The 18,111-nt window shown below is 39.0% G+C and overlaps 1 protein-coding gene across 7 annotated transcripts in view; it reads left to right on the top strand.

The window, feature by feature from the left end:
* Nucleotides 1-18,111, top strand: part of STN1 (STN1 subunit of CST complex) — a 44,800-nt gene that overhangs the window by 3,465 nt on the left and 23,224 nt on the right. For 5 of the 7 annotated variants that reach the window (XM_036898482.2, XM_057506281.1, XM_057506282.1 and 2 more), the window contains exons 3-7: nt 1,944-2,039; nt 6,690-6,758; nt 11,473-11,631; nt 12,333-12,456; nt 13,559-13,733. In XM_036898482.2, the coding sequence (XP_036754377.2) occupies nt 1,944-2,039; nt 6,690-6,758; nt 11,473-11,631; nt 12,333-12,456; nt 13,559-13,733 (623 nt within the window). The remainder of the gene's footprint in view (nt 1-1,943; nt 2,040-6,689; nt 6,759-11,472; nt 11,632-12,332; nt 12,457-13,558; nt 13,734-18,111) is intronic. The other 2 variants (XM_036898483.2, XM_036898485.2) reach the window with 2 other exon arrangements.

The following is an 18,111-nucleotide window of genomic DNA, read 5'->3' as shown; positions in this document are numbered from 1 at the left end:
TGTGGTGGTGGTAGTGCTTAGATTTGGGGGTCTTTTTATGTATATGCTCATAAATGGCCTTTATTATTCTAAATGTCTCCATCCATGTCAAACTTTAATGATGAAATAAATAGTGAATCTTTATTTAAATCAAAATACAAAGCCTGTATTATCTCTCAAGAGTCCGATGAACTAGAAATAATATATTCATAAGAATTATATTAAGCAAATCTGTATTTTACAAATATTTTCCTGGGCATTTTATGCTTCAGTAAGAGAAGTTGTAGCATCAATTAAATAACAGCAGTTAGAAAAGAGAGAAATCCGAAGTTTAAAAGAGAGTTAAAAAGTTTAAAAGCTTTTGAAAGAGAAAACACAGGCAAATGTCTTGCTGTGGTTATGACTTTTCAGGGATCAGCTGCTGTGAAAGCTGAACCAAACCTGCCTGTGACCCTCCTCCTTCCTGGGGACCTGTGATCCAGGGGTCCCCTGATACGTTTGGGCCTCTCTGAGCTGCATGTGGCACAAAAGGCAGTGGAGCAGAAGGACCCCTTGGGAAGGGCTGCGGCTGCAGCCTCTGAGCCAGGGCCAACTGTGGTTACTTTCTTTTCTCAGCTCCTGGAGAAAAGAAAGTAAAGACTGGAGCTGTCAGTCAGCAGAGCTGCCATCCAACTCTCTGGAGCTCTTTTCTCACAGAAGAGAATCTTGTTTTTTGCTAGCAAGAAGTGGTTCTCTTCAATTCCTTTTCCATGCTCAGAGCCTCCTTGTCCATCCCCTAGGACTCTGCCGTGAGTGACTGGTCCTCAGCCACTTCTTCCACGTGGGAGACGAGGACGTCAGCAGAGGACCAGCCTGGGGGTTCTGGAGGGCATCGGGATTCAGGCCAGGGAACCCCCTGTGGCACACGTGTGGACAAGAGAGGCTCTGACCAGGCCTAGGAAAGAAGCAAGGGAGGTGGCCAAATGCCTGAAGTCATTACCATTTCTCTGTTTATAATTCACATATTTAGTTCAAAAGGGAGTTGTCATTTAGAAATTTATAGCCTCTTTCAGAAAGTAAAGAATTTGGCCAGCGTGGGGAGAAAAAAAGAGACTGGAGTTTAGTCTGGACTCTTAACTGCAGATGACAGGAACACAATGCGGGAAGCTTGAGCCACAGTAGGGAGTTCAGGTAAGGATATTGGGAGGCTACAGAAGGGGAGCTCTGCAGGGCCAGGAGAGTTTGGGGAACTCAGGCGGGAATGAGGGGCTCACCGATGGATGTCAGGAGTCCCTCTGTCTGTGTCCTGTCCCGAGTCCAGAAAAGGCCTCTGGGTGTTAGTGGGTGGGCCTGTTCTCTCAGGTTTGCCTTCTGGTGGAAATCTGCCTGCAGGTATCTCTCATCTGGGTTTTGAAAATAGCATTTTAAAAAAAATTTTAAGTTATGATCTGCAGGCCCCAAAGGGTAGCATTTTGCAACCTATTTATCTTTTTTAAAAGAAGTGCTACTTGCTACTTCATAGAAATGATGACTGGTTTCTTAGAAAAACACCAGTAAGAAAGCCAAAGGAGCTTTCCTCTCTCCCTTTCCAGTCTCTCAAAGTACAATACTCTGTTTGATCTCATAATATGACTGTTTCCAGGCCCCTTGTGAGAGTTCTACAGGCAGGTACATTTCATTTTCACAAATGGAAAGAAGATAATCAAATCTAGTTGGCAACACTGATTTTCTCCTTTCAGTACTAGTATAAGCTTCTTTAAAGCCAAACTTTTTACTTACGACCCTTGAGGAAAAGGTACCTGAATTTCTTGGAGCTTGTCACAGGTCAAGGGTTGATTCTTCAGTTTGGAATTTCAGCAAGCAGCATACTGCTGATTTTGGCATCCATGCTCCACCCCATCCCCACTGATGGGGATTTTACCGAAGCAGAAAACATAGTCTTACATTATATGGACTTTCTACCTTTTTCTTTTTTTAAATTTCAGGTATATTTTTTTACAATGGGCATCCAATAAAACAGGTAGATATCCTGGGAACTGTAATTGGAGTGAGAGAAAGAGATGCTTTCTACAGTTATGGAGGTAAGAACAATTGTGTCTTTACCAGTTAGCAGAGCACTGAATTTGAAAGCAACCCCAGCCTTTCTGTACAGCCAGGGACTCTGACAAAGCCCATGTGCTTGTCCTCTATTGGGAGCCTCCTGGAGCTGCTGACATGGACTAAATGTAAAATGAGGCAACAGGTAGGAATGATACTGATGAATACTGTCAAGTGACAGCTCTGGGGAGTTAGGAAGTCAAAGAATTAAAATACAGCAGTGTAGGGTCACTGGCTAATCAGGGACAGACACCTGATACCTAGGTCATAGCTATAAATAGCAAAGGATAGTAATATATATTTATATTGACACCGTTAAAAATTAAAAAGCCAAATTAATATTAATTAAAGTAGGCTTTTTAGAAACAAAGGGAGTATGAAAAAATTTAAAAGATTTATATCCAGAACAGTTTTTTTTAAATACCTTTTGGTACTCAAAGGGATAAATAGCCATTATCAGAAAATTTCCCCTCCTTGATGACAGAGATTATTAGATAAAGGGTTTCTGTAGTTTGGATACTGGCAAACTGTTAAGTTTAATGTCATAGGACTTAATTTGTTTTCATTGAGTTTAGTGCATTTTGATACATTACTATGTACAGCTATAAAATCTCTGTAGTTAAGCCATGCTAGATATTTTGTAGAAAGCTTAACTTGGATTCCAAACCTTTGCTATAATTGATATTTTCACTTTCTGTTGTTATCTTGGATTTATATTCTTGCTCTGCGTGGGGAAAAATAAAAGGCAGTTGAACTAGGTGATTAAGAACATTTCTTTGGCAGTCTGTGATAATGTACAGATACAATATCATTACATTTCTTCAACATGTATTCATTTTCCTGAAGGTGATTGTCCTTTGCTTATAAAATAACGTGAGAGATGAGGTTTTGCATGCCCTCTGCTTTTTCCCAGCATGTATTTTTTTTTAACTCTGAAATAGATTGTCTTGTCAGGCATCCCCATACTGGATCTCTTCTCTGTTTTATTTTACCAAAGGTATTAGTTCTATTTTTCTCCAGACAGTTCAACAAGTACTCACTAAGTTCCTATAGCATACTCAGCTGTGGGCGAGTACATTATCTGTTGTATAGTAAAATACTTCATCTCCAAATACCAGTGATGAAGTAATAGTTTCAGTTTACCAAGCATTTTTACATGCTTAATTTACGTTATTCTCCCCCTAGTCTTTTGAAATACAGGATACAGATACTATTTCCATTTTGTAGATGAGAAAACTAAGGCTTAGTCACTTGCTAAGTTTCCACTGATAGAGGCTTATAGGTCCAATCCATTTGCTGGCTCCAGTGTGCTGTACAGTCCCCAGATAATTCAGTTTGATTTTTTTCTCCCCCCTCTTCCTCCCTACCCCACCCCCAGAAATCAGCTACATTTGTCTTTTACTTTTCTGTTTTTTAGATCAAACAAACGAGGCTGTTTGAGGATGTCAGTCTTGGCACTAGCACCAGGCCAGATATTCTGCTTATAATCTTCACTTAATCCCTTTTTCCATTATAAAAAGATTAAGGTAGTATGTTTGACTCTTTCCCAATAAATCCTTTTCCTTAGAGTGGCTGTTATTAGAGAGTAAAGCATCTGTGGGCTATGGGGAAATGAAAAGCATCTGAAGATGGAAGTAATTGAGAGAAACACTTTTGTGACTTTAATTCTTGTGAGGCCTTCAAGGGAGAGCTGCACTCTTCCCTGCTGTCCTTAGGCACTTCATGGCTCTTGGGCTGCCTGCCAGGGGGCCACTCCTGCTGTTCTCTGTCATGCTCCACCTGCCTTACCACAGGCCTCTGCCGGGGTCGCTTCCTGCTCACACTGACTCATCCCATAGCTGAAACAAAAGGCCAGGTGGTGCTGCTCAGCTGGGAGGGACGTTGTGTAGCACAGCACGGATGTCCCCTTCCGGGGCATTCCAGCAGCCAGGCAGACCTTGGCGCCAGGGCCCAGGGTCTGTCTTGAGAGGTTACACAGTCCGAAGGTTTGGTGACAGATCGCCTGGCAGCAACTCAAGCCCAGATCTAGACTCCCAGGCTGTACAGTTAAGGCCAGAATGCCCTCACATTTTCTAGAACAAATGTTCATGTACTGGTATTTTTTGACTCCCCCTTATAAATTAAGATTTTAAACTGACCAGAGAAGTGGTAAGCCTAGAAGTGTCATGCATTATTTAACTCAATATTCTTACCGGGTTTTTTTGCTTCTTAAAATAATAGTCATTTTAAAATAAAATTTAAAACTACAGAAAATTTTAATGAAGTACATGGAAGTCATGTGAAACCCTATTAAGACAAAAACAATGTCATTGTTTGGGTGACCATTCTTCCTAATATAGATATGCCTTATTTCCTCATACTATTATACATTATTTCTCTCTAAATATTTCTGAAATGAGTTTATAGTCAACATACAACATCGAATGTGGAGTTCCTTCCCTACACTCTAAAAGAAACTCCTATTAACATTTTAATGTCTTAAAATAATTTGTCAAAATACACTATTTAATGTTTTACATAAATTAGATTATGTATAAGATTTGTTTTATATGAATATCTTTTAACATCAATGAATAAATCTTCATAACTTTTATTCTCATGTTATGCCATTATAATTTATTTACTCAATTCTATAGTCATAAACATTTAGGTGATTTCTAACTTTGATTACTATAAACAATATTGCAATGAACAGCCTTTTGCAAGTTGTATATATCTCTGTTTATTCTGTTTTTCTCCCCAGAATAAATTTCTAGAAGTAATTACTAAGTCAGAAGATACATATATTTCAAAATTCAAAACATTTTCAAACTTGCTTTTTAGAACTTTGGAATGAATTCACACTCCCACTAACAACATATGAGGGTATCAGTATTTTCAATATTTGTCATTCTAGTAGTTGAGAAATTATTTAAATTTGCTTCTTTTTTTCTCAGGTACCTAATGAATTTAGTGTAGGCCACTCGTATATCTTCCATGACTTACATATTCTTTTCCTTTGCCACTTTTTCTCTAGTGGTCTTGGTCTTTTCCTTATTAATTTCTGTGAACAGTATGTATTAAGATACTAAACCTAACATTTGGAAAATTGCAGTATAGTATTAATGTTTAGTTGGTCAAACATATCAGACTTCTTAAAATGAATTCAGATTTTCAGATCTACTTAAAGAAGTCTTAAAGAACCAATTATAAGCCCAAGCTTAAAAAGTATTTACCTTTATTTTCTTCTTACCCTCTTAAGTTTACTTGTTTTATATTTAATAAAATCCATCTAGAAATAATTTTAGTATAACAGGTATTCTTGGCTTCTCGTTTCAACATAGACTTAAACCAGCAATTAAAAAATGTTGCCTTACGTTTTTTCAATATTACATGTGCTTTTACAACAGTCTAGCTGATGATGTTTTTAAAACCTTTAAGCTCACCGACTCCATGCTTAACAGCCCTTGTTCTGAGTTTGCCAGAAACTAGGCAAAGAAAAAACACTTATCTTCCCATAGCAAACATCTCCAAATTCCTCTGCTGTTATAAAGCTAAGTATTGGTCTGCAAGGTCTTCAGGAGCTTCCCACGTGTAATCTGAAACCTGCCCCTGTACTTAGAGGGCAGGGAAAGACTGAAGAAAGAGACAGGCCACTCCAGGTTGGTAGGAGGCAGGTTTAATAAGAAGGGAACTTACGTATGATGCTTGTCTTGAGTGGCCGCAAGGTGAGTAGATCACTTGTCAAATCTTAAAAAGTTTTATAGGCACCATGATTGGGTCCAGTCATGTATACAGTCCAGATGGTCTCAAAACCAATCACTATCTCAAGGCCGTGTCCTTGAGGCAGCCTCTGGGAGAGGAGAAGGCAGGCAGAACCTACATTCCAAGAAAAGAGGAGGTGGTGAGGAGCCTTTGATTGGTCGGGTCTACTTCTTGCATTAACTGGCAGTCGTGTCTTTGAGGACATTCCCCAGCACCAAGTGCAATAGGAATTCTTCAGGTCTTTGCACTAGGGGTAAAATGAGCCATACCAGTATTGTTTGTGTGACCAAGATATAATTATTTTCTATTATGAAAATAAAATGTTAACCTTCAGTGATGTACGTGGCTTTCCATACGTGCCCAGCAGTGGTAAGAACTGGGCAGAAGCTTGTTTAAAGAGAGGTCAGGCCAAAAAGACTTTCATGCTTTTGTCTTGGTAAGTTGGTGAGCTGGTGAAAGAGCAAATGGTGACAGAAGGTTACCCTCTAAGTGCCTCTAACCACAGACCATGCAATCCTCTCTTGTTTCCCGGTAGGAGAGCAAAGCAGATTTTGTATGTTAGCAGTTATTGAGGTTTTTGCACTTAACTTCCTGAGGACACCATTTTTTAGGAGAGGTGTAGACAACAACCATTAGTATCTGTCAGGTAGAGTGGATGAAATGTTGACTACTTTCCACTGGGCTCGTGTATTACATTGATATATGCAGATAAGCATTTCCCATGGGTGTATTAGTAAGAGATTATTTCTAAAGGTAGAAACAGAGTTTGCCAAGGGATTTGCCCAACCAGGCTATTGAAAAATGTCATCTTTCAGTAGCAGAATGCAATACATGCTCATTCACCAACAGTGCCCAAATCCCTCTTCTGCCCTTTTCTGCTTCTCTTACAGTGGATGATAGCACTGGAGTTATAAACTGCATCTGTTGGAAAAAGTTGGACAATACTGAGCCTTCGTCAGGTAATTTTGTTTGCCACTCTGCTTTTCAACTAATCAATGGGTTTTACACAAGATAACTTACCAGACAGCTATAGAGCTAAATTTTCACATTAATGCACTGGTGATTTACGTTGATCAGCTTGAAGCCCTGTACCCAGAGCTTTGGCTACTCTGCAAACTGAGACATAGGGAAGCCAGTTGTTTTTCTTTGTCCCATTTCTTCAGTGCTCGCTTCCTCCTAAGCTGATGGGATGGAACAGAAGCAGGTTACTAGGGATTTCAGCATATCATTTTTACCATGACTGTTACTATGCAAGTCAAGTTGTTTTAGCCTAATTGCTGTTCAGGTCAGAATCCTCTTGGCCTGGGCTTATCACTTGACTTAATATTTTGAAGACTTTTACTCTTAAAAGGTTGCCACTGATTTCTATGCTGCCATGAGCCAGATTTTCTGAAATTTCTACGTGTTCAAACAGATATACCAGAAATTCTGAGATTGATGAGAGGGTAAGATAGGATTCCTTTGAAATTAGCTATTAAATAGTATAAACTGAAAAAGAACTTTAAAATTTTATATTGAACATGACTATAACAGAAAAAGCATTTGAAATTTGAGTAGCTTTTAATAGTTCTTAGGTATTTTTTTAAATTTCTTAAATTTCATAATATTAAAAAAATACTGTGCAATATTGGAATGATTTTGGTTCTTGAGAAGGTACAGTATTTAGGGCCTTGTTTTCTGTTTTACAACATACACAGTATGGTGGCATAAACAGCAGGGCTGTTCAGTAATACTGCCTGCTCTGATATGTAACATCTAGTGTCTGTCTCCTCATGTTACACATCGTGGGAGTGTGCAACCCTAGAGTGGTTTCTTCTCTCCTTTCTGCCATTACCTGTCAGAATCTCAGCTTCCTACTTTGGTTATACTGACCAGTGGAATGCTCCTTTGCTGAATTTTCTGATGTATTTACATTTAGCATTTGGCCATCAGTTTCACTTAACTTTGGTATTCCCATTTCCCAGTTTGTGGGCATCTAAATCAGTGGCACTGCTTTGCTTAGGAAGCTTTGTAGATAAAAAAAGAAAATTAAGAGACAAAACAGGTTTTTATGCAGACATCTCACGGGCAAAAAATAAACCTTTAACACAGATATTTGAATTTTCATATATATCTATGGTATAAAGTCATTTGCAGATCCATGGTTATTGTATTGTCACAGTCTTCAAACAGAAGGTGTAATTTAGGTATGCATACTTCTTTCAGACAGAAGTTCAGCAAACTTTTTCTGTACAGGGCCATAGTAAATGTTTTCTGCCTTGTGGGTCATGTGGTCTGCCTCTCAACTATTCAACACTGCCATGTAACTCAGAAGCAGCCATAGACAGATAAACAAATGGGCATGGTTGTGTTCCAATAAAACTTTATTTATAAAATGAGGTTATAGATTAATTTAACCCATGGGCTGTAGTTTTAGATATTGTTTTAGTTTTCAAAATAAACTTCTTTTCTTAAAAAATGATACCATCAGGATTATTATATGGCTTTTATACTCAATAATTTTTTAGATAAAATGGCTATTAATACCAAGAATGAGATTTTAAAAATATCTGTAAGTAAACGATCAGATGAATAGTCATAGTGGCCTTAGTTGGAAATTGCTTTGAGACTAGTAGAGTACAGGAAGAGCCCTGAAACTCATTCTCATCATGTTGTATATGAAGAGACATTTTAAAATTGTTCCCAACTCATTCTCTCCTTTTAATTTAATTGCTCTCAGTTTAAAAGCGTCCCACTGGGAAGTGGCCAACAAGACTAATTTTTTTAAAGAAAATTTAGTCTGAGTCAGAATCACTTCCTAGCCCATTAAGGTATATGAATATTATATTAACTACTATAAATGTCATGTTGAATGTACCATTTGGACTTAGCTTATGAGAAAGTTAAGAAAGCTTGGCCCTTAATACTAGAATTTGAAAGGGGTGGAATAGGCTACATAAAATGATATGCTGTCAGGCTGGAGCCCTCCATCATAGTCATTAGATTACACATGTCGAGCCCTTCTTTCAGCAGTTTGCCTGGCCCTTTAGACAAAAGCTGGGCCTCTTCCTCAGACCAGCCTTCCGTCTGATCGTTGCAGCAGCACTGTATAAAACATTTGTTATCATACATTTGAAAGTCAGCCTAAGTGGAAGAGGACTTGGGGACAGAAACACTGGTGAAATAACTTTGTAAAAAGTAGTACTTAGGTATTTGCGGAAGAAACCCAGCAAGCTGAGTAACTTTAGAAGTGATTGTGTCTAGATACCTAGGTGTTGGTTCCTGGAGACACAGAGCTCCCTGTGCTCCCTATGTTGCTTTTCCCTTGGTATAGCAATGTGTTAAGAGAAAAGTGATGCCTCTGCATATTACAAAGCCACTGTTATCTAAGTTGTATTATATTAAAAAGCAGAAAATTTGATCATAGACCAAAAAAGAGAATTCATTCCATTATAAGAACCCTAGTACATGTCAAACCAGAAATGCAACATAGGAAATAAATCAGCATTTAACAAATGTTGGTTTAGGTAGGTAATAAAATTAAAAAAGAGGTAAGTGTGATCCCTTTCTTGAAGCTTATATGAAATAACCCAAAGAAGGTAGAGTTGTATATTCACTGCCATAAGTATGGTGGTATATATGTTAAACTCTCATAAGTCCCTAATTATTAAAGCATTGAAAGCTATCTTTACCAACAAGAGGGTAAGCTAAAAGATTTTTTTGTAACTTTTATGTAATAAAATGAAATTGAATAAACATAAAAGAGAAAGCAGTGGAATGGGGAGAGTGGGTGTAATTGGCATAACTGATAAAGCTTCCCTAAGAAAATTTCCAGAACCTAATATAAAGTGTTCAAAAAGATGAAGGGCTTATACATAAAAAATACAGAGAGTAGTTCATCTTGTGTCAAAATATGTAGCCTCTCTGGCAGTTTAAAAGCAAAATAAAATAAAACAGCATCATTATGCATTTTTTAAGGTATTAAAAATTCAAATGACTAAAGACGGTGTAAAGGCTACGGGCCTGCACACAATGCTTGTTGGTGCCATCTTGTAAAGGAAGAACGCTTTGATTAGTTTTTTTTCTGGCAAACATTCTGGTAATATGCAGTGAACTATAAACCTGTTTGTATTTCTCTATCCAGTAATCCCCAATGAAAGACCCCAAAGAAAAAATCCTATTTTCTGTAGGGCTTAATTATTCATTTTCACAAATAGCTGACATTTATTGAATATCTCCTATGGATCTAACATTGTGCTAAATTCATGATATAAGAGTTAACTTAGATCATGTACAATATCTTTATGCATGAGATGGACTCTGTTCTTGTTATCAGGAAATAGGCACTGTGAGGTTAAGCAGCCTGCCTAAGGTCACACAGCTGAGATTTCAGCCATGTCTGCCTGACTGCATTATGCATTACCCAAGAGCTGACCACTAAGCCCCATACAGAGTTAGTGATAAGAATAAAAATAAAACAGTATAAAAGGGAGGTGGTTGAAATATTTAATGAGACTAGCTAAATAATCTGGCTAAACTGGAATATTAACATGGCAGAATGCTGTAATGTTATTTAAAGTGCTGAATTGTACAGATTCTGTGGATACATATATGTATTTGCAATTATGCTCCGCAGAAAATCAGAACACAAAATTGTTTACATGCTGGCTATAAGTGTGGAAAATATGAGAATACTCATGGGGCAGGCAGGTAGCAGAAAATAAAGAATAAAAGGAGTCTCCTGAGTCAGAAACTGCCTGGGTCAAACTTCAGCTTTGTGGCGTACTAGTTTTACTTCAGGCAAGTGGCTTGACCTCTCTGTGACTTGGTTTCCCCATCTATAAATTGGCGCTAATAATAAATAGGAGTTGGTTGTGAGGATTAGATGTGCTAATACATTCCAAAGTCCTTAGAACGGAACCTGTATTACCCAAATATTGGTGGCTATTATTATTAATATGGAAGTAAATTTGAATGATAAAAATTATCTAGAATTAAATGTGCATTGGGTTCTTTTCACCATCAAGTTGCTTAAGCTTACAGTTTTAAGTGGTATAGTTTTTAAGTGAGTATGTGTGTGCATGTGTGTGTGTGTGATCGAGAGACAGACAGATTAGCCTGTAGAGATTAGCCTGCTTACCCAACAAATATGAGAGACTAGGGTGTTGAGCACATAGGTGGTAAATCAGCCAAAGGTGAATTTGCCTTCCCCATAAACAGAACTGCAAATGGAGACTTGGGGGCTGCCCTTATTCCAGACCTCTCTCCCTGCAAGGATACTTTAAAAGGTTGTTTAGAGTTGTTGCCACTGAAGCTAGCTGAACTCATGCAGAATTCAGCTCAGGACCACTTAGAGCCCTTTGACTGCACTGGCAATGCAGAGGTGGGAAAGAAGACTTTGGAGCCACATCAGAACTCACCCACTTGGGTTGTCAAGCCTTTTCCTAGTCTCTGTTCCCTTCACCCTACTTCTGAGTAAGCAATAGTTTATGCCTTTTACTCAGGTAGTTTCAAAAGGTTATGCCGACTTCAGAAAGTTACTCAGGATTTCAAAAGGTTAACAACACTTCCTGCAGTAGAGCAACTAATCAGAACTGCAATAAATGTCTTGTGTTGGTTTTACCCTAAAACGACCTCACAAATATGGTGGAGTGATTATGTTACACATCTCTCCCTTTCATTCTGGACCTACAGCTGCTCCAAGTGCAAGAGAGCTGAGCTTAACCTCCCAGCTTATGAAGGTGCAAGAGACCATCGAGCAGAGAACAAAGATAGAAATTGGAGACATTATCCGGATCAGAGGTTATATCCGCACATACAGAGAAGAGCGAGAAATTCATGCAACTGCTTATTGTAAGCACAAGATATTTCTGCCACATTGTTTGTTATTTTGGGTGTATGTACAGTTAACTCCTGTTTGGCTAAAAATCAAGCTTCTAAAAAGTTTAGACAAAAATATTTAATTCTGTTTAATGGAGGAAATTATATTTCATGACATGCTTTCTTTAGAAAAGCAGCACTTCCTAATTTTATTTTGAAGAGAGGTAACTAAATAGGAAAGAAAACAAATGATTTATTATATATAGCTGGCAAATTTATTTGGACAACATAATAGAGTTTCTAGAGTACTTTGAAGTTCTAAGTGTCAATCCATTTAGGGCAGAGTGTCCATATTCTTTAAAATGATAGAGATTACTTTTGAGTCCATTAACTTTGAAAAAAAATTAGCTTATCAGAAATATGACAGTCCCTGATCTTTGCACTGCTTGGGCTGGTTTTTGGAAATCTCATAAAATAAAATCCCTGCGTCCACCATTGTACAGAGGAGTGAATAAGCTAATACGTTCTCCTAGTCCCAGTCTGCTCCTTACCAAGCCTCTGACATCAAATTCCCCCTGGAAGGATGACTGGGAACCATTTATTGCATCTAGAATGAAAGATCCCTGGATACCCATGAGGGAAGAAACCCACTGAGTGCCTCATTTACTGTCATCCCAGCAGTAGTTTGCACTTGGAAAATAACTGATCTCCGTATAATTTCCGTGGCTTGTTAGATAAAGTAGACGATCCAGTGTGCAGCATTCAGATTGCAAGGCTGCTTGAGCTGCCCAGCATCTACCGGAAGATTTATGACCGGCCTTTCAGCAGCCCAGCCCTAGAGAAAAAACAGGCACTAAGGTAAGTTACAGCCTGTCACTGCTGAAGATGTGACCACAGCATTAAGGCCAAGCAGTGGGAGCCCAGACGCCAGGGTGGGCCTGGGTTCAAATCCTGAGCCATCCACTTACTCACCATGGGGCTGTGACCAAGTCCCCTCATCTGTAGGTCTTGTAGGGAGGTAATAATAGTAGAGATGTTCTGAGGTGGTTGTGAGGAAAATATGTGTAATTGGAGTCCCTGAGGGAGTGGAGAGAGCAAATGTATGATAAAATAATGGCTGAAATGCTTTTAAGTTCGATAAAAACTTAAAACACAAAGCTCTAAAAAGTCCAGTGAGCCCCAAGGCCAGAAACTAAAGAAAACCACCATGGCCCATCACAGTCACAACACCACATTGTGACACATCGTGATAAAAACTGCAAAAAATGAATCCAGCTGTTCCCAACCAGGAATGATTTTACTCTGGTGTGTGTGGGGGTGGGGTGGGGGGGAAACAGGAGGATTAAGAATATATGCATATTTGCTAGTAGATGACATCAAGAACTCTGGGGTGGGATGTCAGGATAACAATCAGTGGCTTCTGGGGAATTGGAAGGAGGATAAAGAGGAGACATTTCGCTGTGTACTCTTTAAATTTTTGTATGTGTATTTGTTACATATTCCTAAAAATTATGTTAAAAAAAAAAAAAACTAAGCTGTAGACCTCTATAAAGTGGAGGTCCTCCATTTTCCTGTCTCCTGCCATTCAAGTACCACTTCCCAGAGGTTACCATTGTTCATAGACTGACGTGTATCCTAGTAGGCTTTTTTCTTCTATGCATACACAAACATGAATATTCACCCATATATTTTGTGAGTTGTTGCTTGCTTTTTTACAAAACTGGGACCATATCTAATCTACTCTTTTTAGCTTGACTTTTTTTTTCTAAAGCTATCCTGAATATCTTAGTTCCCATAGTTCTGCCTCATCCTTTCAAACAACCACAGTATAAATTGCCCTTTATGTTAAAAACAAGCATCAATATAGTGTTGCATTTCCTTGCTATGTTTCAATTTTATGCACCCCAAAAAGCAACAAAAGGGATGGTTTTCTGCAGGGCTTTTCAAAATTTTCCCCCAGCAGTCATCCAGGTGCCTTGGATCTTGCCAGTCTTACGTGTTTGCTGAGTGAGAAAGCCAAAGAATTCCTTGTGGAGAACAAAGTACAAACATTTTACCAGCAGGAATTGGAAATGGTGGAGTCACTGCTGTCAATTGCCAGTCAGCCTGTGATTCACAGTACCTGCTCTGAACTAGTAAGTGTAACATGCTCACATGAGAATTCAAGTCTCCTATCGTAAATCTGCAGCTGAAGGGTATAGGTGAATATGACCATAGCATTAAGACTCAGAAGGTGGGCCCAGGGATAGAGACTATAGTTCTATCTTATGTTGTTTCTATTCTGGAAAGGTCACTGACGACTAAGAATTTGAAATAAGAATGGACCTCTCCTTTTTCCCTCTTTACTTCATCTCAATAAGCTTTATCTGTGGGTAGAAAAAAAAAGGTCTAAGGTTTGTAACTTAGTTCTTAGTACTTACTGAGGTGGGTAAGTAATCTCAGCAGGAGCCAGATGAGGGAAGAAATAGATGAGAAGAGGTGACTATCCTCTCGATGATTTATTGACCAACAGAATGATTCTTGAACTTGAACCAAGGTTTTTTATGACTTGCTCCGTTTTCTCCTGAATAAGGTTAAACTGTTGTGCTTTAGGAGTTTGAGTGGAGACCAAGTTGTATTTAGTCTGGTTGATAAGTAAAAATTTCAAGGAACACTCAAGTAATCTCTTATTCCTCCTGGAAAGAGCTGTCCCCATTAATTCACCCCTAGTGTTACAGATGAGCTTAAGTTGGTTGGTGTTTACTAATTTGCTTAGAATTAAGAATCAGTTGAGACTTTGGTTTTAGATTTTCCCTTTCATTGCAGCTTTTAGGATTTTTAGTGTTATAGCATGACTCATATTTATTTAATTTATCCTGCCAGAGAATGACCTCTGTTTAAATGCCACCTTCTTTCCCTCCCCGACCATCTTCTCTGATAGCTACCTGTTTCCGCATTATGTTATCACCTGATTTTCATATCTCACGATATCACTGGTATTTGTTTGCTGGCCTGTTCCTCTGCCAGAATTTAAATTCTATAAGAGCAGAGGTCTTGTCTTTCTTGTTCTTTGCTTTCTAGAACCAGGGCCTAGAACAGGATTGGTACAAAGTAAGTTCTCATTAATTATTTGTTGATAGAAGGAATGATGGCTTTGAACAATTTAAATAGGCCCTGAAAATACCCACTTCAAAGTAAATTTCTTTCCCTTCCTCCCTCCCACCACCTTTCCCCAAAGATATCATTACTGGTCTCATGAATATCCTTCCAGAGATAGTCTGTGCATATATAAACTAGATTTAGTTGTGTCCCATTTTTTTAAACAAATGGCAACATGCTAAACACAATACCTAGCTTTTCATTGAATATTGTGTCTCATAGATCCTTTCCTACCTGTACACATACATCTGCCTCTATGTAATAATCTTTTTTTCCACATACCATAATTTAACTAGTCTCTCCATTCTTGCACTGTTTGGATGTTTTCCAGTCTTGCCATTACCAACAGGGCTGGCGTGAATACCCTTGTTAGGTAGCAAAAGTAGCTCTTCATGATTCTGGTGGAACGGATACCAGGTCTCCATCCTGACCTAGTCATGACCACTGCTTCTCAGGTTCATTTGCAAGCCTAATTATCTCTTCCTGGCACCCAGTAACCCGTGATTTCATACATGGAGATGAGAGAGAGAGTTTCAGGAAACACCCAGGTGGAGAGGGTCAGGACTGGCCCTTTTGTTCTGTGCCATCGTTGTTTCTGAAAAGTTGCAGCTCTCCGGCTGTCCGCTGACAGCAAGATTGACCTTTCCACTTAATCATTCAGAGGAAACTTAATGCCAGACTGGCCTCCTGGGACTTCTGGCCACTCTGTCGGCATGTTTGAAAGGAAACTTTGAAGCTTAGCAAAGGCTACATTCTTCCTATGAGCCAGCTCTTCTGTGATCGCTATAATTAATTGGAGAGATTTGAGGACGCTGAGGACCAAAAGCTGCCTCCACTCACAACAGTCCGTGGGGAACTTGGGCGTATCTTGCTGAAAGTACTTATAGCAGAAACTTGTGTCTGCCCAGTGCACTAGGTTTAAAAATAAATGAATGAAGGTGGCACTACATTTGCTCTTTGAAAACTGTTTTTCCATAAATTGTGAATTATTCCCTCATAAAGCTCTGGTTGGGGAGGCCAGTGTAATTAAATTGAGCCTGGGAGACTAAGGATGCTTTACGATGATGCTGAAAGCCTCTAGATCCTTTGGCACTTCCACAGAAATCACTGTGATGATGTTATAGTGTAGAAGCAGGGGGAGAGTGGGTTTGAATATTTTTCCCCCTTTCTTTTTTTTCCCTAGTGGCCCTCCTTAGCAAATCCAGAAACATGATAAGCAGACCTTGACAAACCATTGTGTTCTTTGACAGCTGGATAAATGTTGAGTGTGTTTGGGAATGAAGACTATATATATTTCAGAGATCCACCCAGTTCCTGACCTGTGACAGGGAGAGGCCTGCGAAGGGCTTAGCACTTTCAGCCAGTCACTGTTTTTGTCTCTGAACAATTTTGGTTTCCTGAAATCAGATGAAGCTGTCATAGACACAAATCCCAGGCCAGGAAAAGCTACTGGCTAGAAGAGGTGATTGGAGGCTCTACCCTTGAGATTCTGTTTTTATAACCAGTAGGGAAATACGTCCAGAGGTCAGCCGAGGCAAATGTTTTTGGAAACGAAGATTTGCATATTGTTTATATTTATAGAGAGCTCTTTCTATTTGGTCCTACGTGTTCACAGATGAAACTGCTTCTAATCCTGCAGGCCTACTCTCTCTGCCTGCTGCTCAATCTTACTGAAATCTGGGAGGAGGAGCTGCGTTTTTTGTATGGTCTGGGAGTAACCAAGAGTCATTTTTAATGATGGAAATAATTGAAATAACCATGTAACAATCATTTCTAGTTAGATTCCAGTTTATTTCCATACTGGGAAGAGATAACAAAATCAACCCTCAACCCTTTGCATCCTTACATTAAATCAACTAAAGAAGAAGAGGCTCCTTAGAGTTATAAAAATTAAGAAGTTAAAAGTTTTGTGTGGCATCTATACTGGGTTGATTATGCTTCCCCTAAATAAGAGCATTCATGTATGAAATTAAAAACAGCTTTGCCTAAAGCCCCCTGAGTAAGATTATGGCTGAGATTTGTTAGGTGAGATGTTTATTCTAAACACACTGAAATATCTTTTCCACCTGTGGGAGCCATCAAGTAGTTCTGGGCCTTACTCTCCCTTCAGAGAATGGGTGTTGTCATAACCTGGAACGTTAGTCAACTTTTAGGCCCTAATGGTCTAATGACCAGATTCTCTAGCTTGCTCCTCTGTTAAGGAAAAACTTATTAGACTATTAATTTAAGAGTGTTATTAAACTGTCCTCTTCAGTCCCAGAGAGCATGTTTTTAAACATCACCAGATCTATGTGATTAAAACAGTGCTTGTTTGGGAGACCTCTTCCAGAAAGAAAGGTTTCTCGAGTTATGGAATTGTCAGCACTTGAGGCCATTTGGGGGTTTCTTTCCTCTTCCTGTTACTGGGGGGAAATGTCTTCAGCAAATTTCAAGCATGCTACCCCAGATGGCCTTCAGAAGTGCCTTCGTTAGGGGTAGGATTTTGCTTTCAAACACTTCTTTAGAAGCTTTGTCATGTTTCCTTGGAGCTCTCATCCCTTTTAATATCTTTTTTTTGGTATCATTAATATACACTTACATAAGCAACATTGTGGTTACTACATTCCCCCCATCATCAAGTCCCCACCACATACCCCATTACAGTCACTGTCCATCAGCGTAGTAAGATGCTATAGAATCAGTACTTGTCTTCTCTGTGCTATACTGCCTTCCCTGTGCCCCCCCTTTATTATATGTGCTAATCGTAATGCCCCTTTTTCCCCTTCTCCCTCTCTTCCCACCCATCCTCCCCAATCCCTTTCCCTTTGGTAACTGTTATTCCATTCTTGGGTTCTGTGAGTCTGCTGCTGTTTTGTTCCTTCAGTTTTTCCTTTGTTCTTATACTCCACAGATGAGTGAAATCATTTGATACGTGTCTTTCTCCGCCAGGCTTATTTCACGGAGCATAATACCCTCTAGCTCCATCCATGTTGTTGCAAATGGTAGGATTTGTTTTCTTCTTATGGCTTAATAATATTCTATTGTGTATATGTACCACATCTTCTTTATCCATTCATCTACTGATGGACACTTAGGTTGTTTCCATTTCTTGGCTATTGTACATAGTGCTGCGATAAACATAGGGGTGCATATGTCTTCTTCAAACTGGGCTGCTGCATTCTTAGGGTAAATTCCTAGCAGTGGAATTCCTGGGTCAAATGGTATTTCTATTTTGAGTTTTTTGAGGAAACTCCATACTGCTTTCCACAATGGTTGAACTAATTTACATTCCCACCAGCAGTGGAGGAGGGTTCCCCTTTCTCTACATCCTCACCAACATTTATTGTTGTTTGTCTTTTGGATGTTGGCCATCCTAACTGGTGTGAGGTGATATTG

Source organism: Manis pentadactyla, chromosome 8 (genome assembly GCF_030020395.1).
Source record: "Manis pentadactyla isolate mManPen7 chromosome 8, mManPen7.hap1, whole genome shotgun sequence".
Lineage (NCBI taxonomy): Eukaryota > Metazoa > Chordata > Mammalia > Pholidota > Manidae > Manis > Manis pentadactyla.
This window is presented reverse-complemented; position numbering and strand designations above follow the sequence as displayed.